Raw genomic sequence first — 11,347 nt, 5'->3', positions numbered from 1 at the left:
GTGGAGTGCCATGACCAGACATCACAGTTCTGACAGGCAAGGACCAAAGACTGGCTCTCTTAGAAAATGGTTCTACTAGAAACATAGGACCAGATAGAACTGAAAATATTCCAGACACAAATGCACAACTGAGACTCCAGATTGCCATTTAGTATGCTTTGTATTGTAGAATATAAAACTAGCCCCCTCTACGGAATGTTATGGTGACCCCCGAGGCAGTCACAGCCTCTCCTGACTCGGTATCCTGCTATTTTCTGGTTGTACCAAAAAATAAACAACTGGCAAATGATTTAACCTCTTAAAAAACACTTATACTTAAAAAATGAGATGAGTTTGGATTTCCTCACCTTTTAAAAATGTTGCTAGAGCTACTAAAAATCTTGCATTTACAAGTAGTTTATAAAAATATTCCTCTGGATTGTGCAAGAAGGGAGGCGGGACCACTGATAGACATGATGGATGCTTAGTCGGACTTGGTTCTTTCTCTTTTTCAGAGGCTGGACTCTGGTTTTCTGTCTCTCCATTTCCCGCAGGCAGATCTCTAATTTGCTGGTCAGCCACTTCAGCCTGTTTGCCCTTCTCTCCCCTCTTCCCTTTTATCTGCACTTTTTTGTCTGATGCTTTGTTCTTTCCTGCGGCCCTTTTGGGCTTCCTGTCCATTGATGGGGCAGGCTTGGCTAATCGCCTTGCCAAATGGAGCTTGGGGTATGCCTTTGCTGCTCCATCTCACCTTCCTCTTGGGAATCATAGCTGCGCCGGGTGAGAGATATATCCATCGCTGGATCTGTCAAGGAGCTGCACTGCCTAGCCTCCACTACACAAAATGCCAGCATTTTTTTTTTCAACTGTGTTTTCTATTCACAAATAACTCTAGCTTGTGTCAAGTTGACAAAACAAAATCCAACCAGAGCTTGGGTTAAAAAATTTCAGTGAAGAAAATGATTCAAAATATAGTACACTTAGTGTTAAGCAGACACAAAAACTGAATGAATGAATGAACAAATGAACAAATGAATGAATGAATCAGTCAGTCAGTTACTGATAGAATTCCTTTCTACCTTCTTCCTATTTGGCTCCAGGCACATCCCCACATCAAGGTAAAGAGAAACAGGTATAGCTACATAGTCTTTACTTTTAGACAATCACATCTACTAATGTTTCAAAACATTAGGTTCTAAATAATTTTATACTGATTTCTATGTCTTTAGAATTGAGATTTCTCCATTTGTATCTACAGATCCCAAAAATCAAATAGAATTACTACTGCACAGGGTATGCTCAATTCAAATGTACCTTATTTTAAAACATTATTTAGCTATCTGTAAAAATGAAATAAAGAGGTAAGTTCACATACAAATAGAGAGGCATACAAACATACATGCATACATACACATACATACATACATACATACACACAGACACACAGACACACATGCACACAGATATACAGAGATACAGACACACAGAGACACACACACAGACACATATACAAGTATACACACATACACATATACACAGATATACAGAGATACAGACACACACTCAGAGACATACACATGGACATGCATACACACACAGAGATACACACAGAAACACATACACACACATGGGCAGCATGTGCTGAGGACTTGGTTCAGTAAATAAAGATCAAGGCTGCCTGCCTTTAATTCAAAAGCGTGGAAGACAGGACAATCCCTGGAAAAGCAGGTTATCCAAGCTAACCAGTGAGCTCAGGGTTTACTTGAGAGATCCTGACTCAACAATAAAGTATAGAGCAATCAAGGGCGATTCTCTGAAGGCAGTTATTGAACTCCTTGTACACTCCTCCCACACACATGTGTTCAAAGAACTTGATAAAACACCTATACACAAGTAAGCCTCACAAACATTCACATGAGAGAAGAAAAAAAAAAGAGCAAACAAAGTAAGATGCATTTTCTTATCAGGAAGTTTAGTTGATACCAGAAATAAGTCATATTTGGAATCAAGATGGAGTCATCATCATGTATGCTAAAGATGTTTTTTCCACATTCTTGAGCAATGTGGACAGAGAAGGAGATTCACCCATGCACTTCAAACTGAGAAACAAAGAAAAGAAATCCTCTTTTAAGCTTTGCTTCTCAATTTCTTATTTGTGTAATGAGAAAAAAAGGAAAATTCATTTAAACAACCAATTCAGTAGTTGATTGAGCAAATGCATTGCCAAAAAGGATGCTTCAGAGACCGTGTTCTCTGCACAGATAAGGACAAACACTATTCAGAGGGAGTACCCAGAGCTGAGACTCCTAAGCCAGTGAGTGGCACAGCATCCAGGGAGAAATATGCTTGTCATCACCGAAGCCTGATTCCGTAGAGCCACACCCTGGTAAGGGCCAATCTGCTCTCACAGGATAGAGAGGGCAGGAGCCAGGGCAGAGCATATAAGGTGAGGTAGGATCAGTAGCTCCTCACATTTGCTTCTGACATAGTTGTGTTGACTCACAACCCCAGAAACAGACATCATGGTGCACCTGACTGATGCTGAGAAGGCTGCTGTCTCTTGCATGTGGGCAAAGGTGAACCCCGATGAAGTTGGTGGTGAGGCCCTGGGCAGGTTGGTATCCAAGTTACAAGGCAGCTCACAAGTAGAAGTTGGGTGCTTGGAGACAGATGTCTATTTTCCAGCAGGCACTAACTTTCAGTGTCCCCTGTCTATGTTTCCCTTTTTAGGCTGCTGGTTGTCTACCCTTGGACCCAGAGGTACTTTGATAGCTTTGGAGACCTATCCTCTGCCTCTGCTATCATGGGTAATCCCAAGGTGAAGGCCCATGGCAAGAAGGTGATAACTGCCTTTAACGATGGCCTGAANNACNTGGACAACCTCAAGGGCACCTTTGCCAGCCTCAGTGAGCTCCACTGCGACAAGCTGCATGTGGATCCTGAGAACTTCAAGGTGAGTCTGATGGGCACCTCCTGGGTTTCCTTCCCCTGGCTATTCTACTCAACCTTCCTATCAGAAGGAAAGGAGAAGCGATTCTAGGGAGTAGTTTCCATAACTGTGTGTGGAGTGTTGACAAGAGTTCGGATATTTTATTCTCTACTCAGAATCGCTGATCCCTCTCACTCTGTTCTTCTGTGTTGTCATTTCCTCTTTCTTTGGTAAGATTTTAATTTCCAGTTGCATTTTACTAGATTAATTAAGCTGCTTATTTACTTCCAATCCTGATATCAGCTTCCCCTCCTCCTTTCCTCCCAGTCCTTCCCTCTCTCCTCTCTCTTTCTCTAATCCTTTCCTTTTCCTCAGTCCATTTCTTCTTCTTTGATCTACTTTTGATTGTCTTTTAAAATATTGCCTTGTAACTTGCTCAGAGGACAAGGAAGATATGTCCCTGCTTCTTCTCATAGCTCTCAAGAATAGTAGCATAATTGGTTTCAAGCCAGGGTGACAGGGAAGAATATATTTTCATATAAATTCTGTTTCACATAGGATTCTTATAATAATTTGTCAGTAGTTTAAGGTTGCAAACAAATGCCTTTGGAAATAACCCTGCAGTATCTGGTATTTTTGCTCTGTTAATGGTTCTTCCATCTTCCCACAGCTCCTGGGCTATATGATCCTGATTGTGCTGGGCCACCACCTGGGCAAGGAATTCACCCCCGCTGCACAGGCTGCCTTCCAGAAGGTGGTGTCTGGAGTGGCCACTGCCCTGGCTCACAAATATCACTAAGCCCCCTTTCCTGCTCTTGCCTGTGAACAATGGTTAATTGTTCCCAAGAGAGCATCTGTCAGTTGTTGGCAAAATGGTAAAGACATTTGAAAATCTGTCTTCTGACAAATAAAAAGCATTTATGTTCACTGCAATGGTGTTTTAAATTATTTGTCTGTGTCATAGAAGGGTTCATGCTAAGTTTTCAAGATACAAAGAAGTGAGGGTTCAGGTCTGACCTTGGGGAAATAAATGAATTACACTTCAAATGTGTGGGACAGCAAGCAGTAAGCCCCAGATCCTATTACCATGCCCTAAACACTCCAAAAAAATTCAACAAATGGTTTCATTTACACACTACATTATGATTACATTTTATGTAAATTATTTGTTTTTTCTAGTCTTCCACATAAATGTCTTTTTTCCCCCTCTTACCTACCCAGCACTTCACAGTTCTCAAGCCAATAATTTTTCTTTTGTAAAATTACCATTATTCTCTAAAGTTTTCCCTCCGTGTTTACCTAGCAACATTATTTATCTTTTCATAAATCCTGTTGCCTTAGACAGCTCCAATAGCAATAGAGGTATGATTAAGGAGAGAATAGAAGTGCCCTGTTTGTCATACCATGCCTGCACAGCCAATAGTCACTATGAGATTTCAAATGGCACTTTGCCTGGGACCTTTACACTTCACACCTTACTCTGACCTGAGTTAGGAGTTAAGAATGAGAGAAACATAAGTCTAGAGAGAATAAGAATATCTAGTTTTTAAGGCTCATTACTGGGGTCTTATGAAATTTCCATAATACCCTGTAAATGGAAGCATTTATCTTTTTCAATAAATCTATCTTGAATATCCAGGCATGGGTTGGGATCAAATCTCTCCTTCATACATTTGGACTGCTTTTATTTATATGGAGTTACTAGAGTTAGCACAATAGGTAATATACCCTTGATTTGTTTTCTTTCCATAACCACCAGGTTATGCTCAATTCCTGAAATAAAATATATGTTCCAAGTGTTCTTTATGCTACTCTCTGGTACAGTTTTAGTAAGATTTTGAAATTACTACATATAATAAGTGGCCTTTAATTACAGAATGGTCTGTGTAGGTACAGAATAAAATACACCAAATATTATGAGTTTGAGTCATTGTCATGAGTCATAAAAATGCAGCTCCAAGAGAAGTAAAGAGTTAGAGTAAGGTGAGAAATTATAAACCATCAAGAACAAAATATAGGACCCATAAAGGTAGTTGTACGGCCAGGTATTTCATGCATATTTATAATCCTTATTTATTATTACTAAAACGCCAAGCAGTATAAAATATGGTCCTCTCTGAATGCAATATCCAATGGTCTAAAACCCATATCTTAGTGTTCTCAGAGAAGTATCTTCTGTTTGCAAATAGAACTGAATTTTTTATAACTGTCTCATAATTTATGTAAGACTTTTGCCTAGCCAAAAAGATAGGATGAGCAATTCTTTTTGTAGTAGGTAGAACCCTTGCCTGTTATTTCTTGACTTAATGAAGATCAGTAATAGATCTTGGTTTATAGGGAGTTAGTTGGTAGTAGACATCATTTGACAGTTGCACTCCTCGACTGAATCCCTCTGGATGAACTGTAGCTGGAGGCATGTATGCAAAGTTCTTCCCCACTACTTTCCTAAGAAACAAATACACTTTGCATATGTGTTTTTAAAAGTTATATGGTAACTACACACCCAATAGTTATCTGTATCTGTCAGCAGCCAGATCATGCAATGTGCTGATGTGTTGATATAAAAATATTACTGCTGACTGTCTCATCATGATAGAAATATTTGTTGAGTTACTTAACTAGAGTATCAAAAATGAAAATAAGCTAGCATTCAATTATATTCATCTCAATACTCTATTGATATGTGTACCACATATCCTGCTAGCTACACAAACAGGAAGGGACTTAACAGTGTAGTTTGCTGTTAACTTAGTTTAGCTTTTTTTTTTTACAAGCCCTCTCAATGGATACTGATCAGAGAATGAATGATATTAAATATCATGGAAATGGAAACAAATGCAGAAAGTTTCATCAGTCCAGATAGAATGAGGGTTAGGTCACAAGAAAAGTGAAAAATAGAGGTATGTAAGGTGACTTGAGAAGAGGAACATGCAGCTCAATACACACACACACACACACACACACACACACACACACACACACACACACAGAGTTCCACACAGAGGAAGGGTAAGGGAGAGAGAAATGCTGCTAACCCAGGAAAGTCAAAGCAGGGGCTTATAATGGAAAAGATTCTAATGATTTAAGAGGAACATGACTTTATTGTTATCCCCTTAGCAAGTTAATCTGTTCATGCATTATTTTGGGCAAAAGTCTTTAAGCCAACAATGAGTTTATCATAGTAACACAGCACAAGGTCCATAACATTACTTGTTCTTCTTATCATCAGGCCGTTTCTACCCTTACCTGTATTCTTCAATTCTCCTAATATTTTTAAAAGAAAGAAATATTTAGTAAAGCTCTATGATCACTAAATTAATAGACATCCATGAATAGCTATCCAGAGGGGAAGTTTTAAATGCCCAGTCTTGGAAAATTAGATAGAATCTCTTTATGGTTTTTCTTTGCTGACTCAATAAGGAAAAAATAAGGGAACTTGAATTAAGCATGGATGAATGATATAGTGTTGCTTTGGTCTGAAATATGAGGTATAATTTATCATTTATATGAAAAGGAGTCTCATGCCAGGCGTTGGTGGCACACTCCTTTAATCCCAGCACTGGGTAGGCAGAGGCAGGCAGATTTCTGAGTTCGAGGCCAGCCTGATCTAAAGAGTGTATTCCAGGACAGCCAGGGCTACACAGAGAAACTCTGTCTCAACCCCTCCCCCCCCCAAAAAAAGAAAGAAAAGGAGTCTCATATCTTGACAGCTATCAATCATCACAGAGTATGCAATCTTCACTTTACTCTGCAATGTAGACACCAAAGACTCACAATAATAAATGGTTAATAATAAATAGTTCAGACTCATTCCAAGATCACATTTCCTTCTGAAATTTGTTTTATAAAGGTAATAATCTTTCTTCTGATACTTATTAGTACTTTGAAAGAATGCTGATATCAAATGAATATAATGACTAGTTCTTTTTTTTAATTTTAAACCCCAAATCCATTTATTTTTTTAATTTTTAATATTTTTTATTACGTATTTTCCTCAGTTACATTTCCAATGCTATCCCAAAAGTCCCCCATACCCCCCCCCACTTCCCTATCCACCCATTCCCATTCTTTTGGCCCTGGCATTCCCCTGTATTGGGGCATATAAAGTTTGCAAGTCCAATGGGCCTCTCTTTCCAGTGATGGCCGACTAGGCCATCTTTCAATACATATGCAGCTAGAGATAAGAGCTCCGGGGTACTGGTTAGTTCATCATGTTGTTCCCCCTCATGAAACTGCAAAGCTTCTGCAAGNCAAAAGACACCATCAATAAGACAAAAAAATCACCTACAGAGTGAGAAAGGATCTTTACCTATCCTAAATCAGATAAGGGACTAATATCCAATATATATAAAGAACTCAAGAAGGTGGACTCCAGAAAATCAAATAACCCCATTAAAAAATGGGGCTCAGAACTGAACAAAGAATTCTCACCTGAGGAATACCGAATGAGAGAAGCACCTGAAAAAATGTTCAACATCCTTAATCATCAGGGAAATGCAAATCAAAACAACCCTGAGATTCCACCTCACACCAGTCAGAATGGCAAAGATCAAAAATTCAAATGACTAGTTCTTATGATGGAATGAGACAGCAGATTCCCATAGTGAAAGACCCAGTTAGCACTGACTCTGCCTTAACTCAAGTAGCTGGGAGGAATTGACTGAGAGCACACAGGATTTCTATCTATTTTTGAAGAAAACCTCTAGTGCTATGAGTGACCAGGTTCATCATAGGAAAGAAAATGCACACATAGATTCTGAAAGTATAAACGAGGTGTGGGACGTGGGGGGTGGAGATCAGTTAACAATAGTGCTAGAACAAGAGAACAAGACAATCAGCACTTCAGAAAAACCAGAATGTGAGAAACAAAAGTGTTGACATCTTTGTGTTATTCACAGGGAAAGGCATGGACATTTCAGACTAGAGAACCAGACATGAGAGTAATATGAAGCATATATTTGAACCCATGATGAAAATACATTTAATAAGGTAGATGAATAAGATCATTAGAATGTGGTTTGTGAGTTTGTCAAAGCAAGATAGTTGAGTTTACTCATGCAGATTACAGGAATAACAATATTATCTTTTCTCCTGAAGAGGCTAAGAAAACACAGGTTAAAGAGTATAAGTGAATGATAGACAGTGTATTTTCACTACATATCAGTACCAGAGTTACAAAAAAAAAAGACCATGAAAAGTTTATAGAGTTTATTTCTGTACTCGCAGCACTTTGTGAATGGCTGGCATACAGAGACCCATGTCATCCTTGTTTGCTGAGACAGAAAGTACTTAAGCTGATGTAGTGATGAGTCAGTTTTGACAACAGAGATAACAGGGTGTTTTCTAGGACTCCCAGTGTGAGCATACACAGTATGGAGAGCCTGCAGTGTCAAAATAACTTAGAAGAGATCAAACCGGTACATGAAAATCCCTATATGATGTTAGAGGCCATCAACTATGTCTTTCTTCTCCTCTTCCATCTGTCTCCCCACCTCCCCTCCTCTCTAGCTTATCCCTTTTGGTGTTGAAGATCTGATCAGGAAATCACAGTAGTTACTCCAACAATGATGTGTGCTTCCAACTAAATTTTTCTGTTTTAATTTGTAATATAGATCAGTGCTGCATGAAAAATGTATAAATGATGTTTGAATCATTCAACAGCGTATTCTAAGTCTGGGACTTAGACTCTTTCAGACTAGTTTTACAACAATGACCTGGAAATTGGGTGGACAGTGATGTAATGGATGAGAGATTTAAAAGAGATTTTGCTGATAGGTGGTAGTTGTTGTTACACTAGAACCATGAGGTGCAGTGACTTATTCCACTGACTGATCGCTGTCCTTGGTGTTGTTACATTACATATTTTAAATTTGGTAAAGAATTCATTTCTCATTGTTTTCCTCTTTAATATTTGTTAGTGTATATTACTTGACAAAATGGATGCACTTCATTAGGCCATTTTCCTCCATGTATATGTTGATCATATTATCCTCGTGTCCTCTTCCCATTTCTTCTCCCTTCCACCAATCCAAGTTGTAGTTCTTACCAGACCCTTTTCTTCTTTCAAATTGTTTATTCTTCTGTTTTCATGTTAGAACAAAATATGTGAACCTAGTCTTTCCAAATATGACCCAATTCTTTTACCAAGACAGCCTCCAGTTTCTCCTGTATACAGTAGAGTTTATCCCCCCTCTCTCTCTCTCTCTCTTTCTCTCTTTCTCTCTTTCTCTCTTTCTCTCTCTCTCTCTCTCTCTCTCTCTCTCTCTCTCTCTCTCTCTTTTGTTTTTTGGAGACAGGGTTTCTCTGTATAGCCCTGGCTGTTCTGGAACTCACTCTGTAGACCAGGCTGGCCTCGAACTCAGAAATCCACCTGTCTCTGCCTCCCAAGTGCTGGGGTTAAAGGCGTGTGCCACCACTGCCCGGCTTATCATCTCTTTAAAAAGGGGAGATACTATATTTTACTTTACTAATAATTGAATTGATCTGAAATTGTGATATCAATTTTATGAAATTTTAAAACCAAATGGGTTATTTGATAATATTTTTTAGAATGTTTAAATGATGACAATTCATTTCTATAAAAATATGAATGATGTACAAAACATATCTGCAACTAATTTCTCAGGGCTACAAATAAGCCTTATGGTGAAATGATATTGATACTTAAAGGTGTTTATTTATTTTTACCTTACTAGCTTGTTCCGATTCTCAGAAGTGTATTTTCTATATTAAGTGTTTCAATTTCTATTTAAACAGTTTAATAGTTAAATATTTATATAGAGAGTCATATGTAAATCTATTTATGTGTGTATGTAGTTTTTCATCAAAATTCATCGAGAATTTAGATAATCAGGTACAAATTAGGAGGCTCAAATTCATACCCAATAACTCTACACTCTATAAAACAAAGGCATTCCTTTGATGTGCCTGACTGAATAGTAGTCCATTTGAAGCCCAATATGCTTATTAATCTGATGTTTGAACCTTATAAAATAATAATAGATTTAGTTTGAAATTTACCATTTAATACAAGTTAACAAATATAATAAAACATATCTTGGTATTGGAGTATTGTAAATAAACTATATCTTTTTATAGTGTAGTCTACACTAGAAATCCAGAAAGTTAAACTGCTTGAACTATTATTTTTGTATTAAGAATTTTATTTGACAAGGACTGCAATGTCATCTCTTTGATGATATATATATATATATATATATATATATATATATATACATATATATATACATATATATATATATATATATATGATTTATAAATCCAATTTACCATGTTGAAAAGGTAACTTTCTAACTGACTCAACCTAAACTGGTAGCATTCTTTAGGTAATGTTTAGAAGGAAGAAGACAAAATTTCAAAATTAGCTTTCTCTGTGTCATGCAGACAGGATATAACTCACTTAGTAGTCAAATTCAACTATACTTAGCACAGATCCATACTCTGATATCACCCACTGACTCTGTGTCATTCCTAACTCAGTTAGAATGTGCTATAAGTATTATCATTTAGTTAAATGACTCATTTAGTTAAAAATATCATACAAAGGTATCACAATTGCAGATCAACTCAGCAATTAATAAAGATACATGCATATCACATGAGGCAGTACCAGAGGACATATAAGTTGATTAAGTTTTTTGCTATTGTATTTGTTTGTTTTTTCTGATTTTTTTTTGCTGTTTGTAGAATGTGATTATAATATTTTCTTTCTTTAAAATTAGGTATTTTCTTCATTTACATTTCCAATGCTATCCCAAAAGTCCCCCATGCTCTCCACACACACCCCCACTCCCCTACCCACCCAATCCCACTTCTTGGCACTGGCTTTCCCCTGTACTGAGGCATATAAAGTTTGCAAAAACCAGAACCTGGAAAGAACCCAGATTCCCCTCAACAGAGGAATGGATACAGAAAATGTGATACATTTACACAATGGAGTACTACTTGGCTATTAAAAAGAATGAATTTATGAAATTCCTAGGCAAATGGATGGACCTGGAGGGCATCATCCTGTGTGAGGTAACCCAATCACTAAAGAACTCACATTATATGTACTCACTGATAAGTAGATATTAGCCCAGAAATGTATAATATCTAAGATATAATATACAATTTGCAAAACACATGAAACTCAAAAGAACGAAGAGCAAAGTGTGGACACTTTGCCCCTTCTTAGAATTGGGAACAAAACACTCATGGAAGGAGTTACAGAGACAAAGTTTGGAGCTGAGACGAAATGATGGACCATCTAGAGACTGCCATACCCAGGGATCCATTCCATAATCAGCCTCCAAATGCTGACACCATTGCATACACTAACAAGATTTTGCTGAAAGGACCCTGATATAGCTGTCTCTTGTGAGGCTATGCTGGAGCCTAGCAAACACAGAAGTGGATGCTCTCAGTCAGCTATTGGAT

General features: G+C 37.7%; 1 protein-coding gene and 1 pseudogene across 1 annotated transcript; one reads left to right on the top strand and one right to left on the bottom strand.

Moving 5' to 3' along the window:
- Nucleotides 1-315: 315 nt before the first annotated feature.
- Nucleotides 316-748, bottom strand: LOC110298010 (annotated as a pseudogene).
- Nucleotides 749-2,438: 1,690 nt separating this feature from the next.
- Nucleotides 2,439-3,841, top strand: LOC110297384 (hemoglobin subunit beta-2). Its single transcript, XM_021166134.2, has 3 exons — nucleotides 2,439-2,593; nucleotides 2,710-2,932; nucleotides 3,579-3,841. The coding sequence occupies exons 1-3, from the start codon at nucleotides 2,502-2,504 to the stop codon at nucleotides 3,705-3,707; spliced, it is 444 nt and encodes a 147-aa protein (XP_021021793.1). The 5' UTR covers nucleotides 2,439-2,501; the 3' UTR covers nucleotides 3,708-3,841.
- Nucleotides 3,842-11,347: the final 7,506 nt, after the last annotated feature.

This window comes from Mus caroli, chromosome 7, assembly GCF_900094665.2.
Source record: "Mus caroli chromosome 7, CAROLI_EIJ_v1.1, whole genome shotgun sequence".
In the NCBI taxonomy this organism is placed as follows: domain Eukaryota; kingdom Metazoa; phylum Chordata; class Mammalia; order Rodentia; family Muridae; genus Mus; species Mus caroli.
Note: the sequence above shows the minus strand (reverse complement) of the source record. Positions and strands in the feature narration are given on the sequence as shown.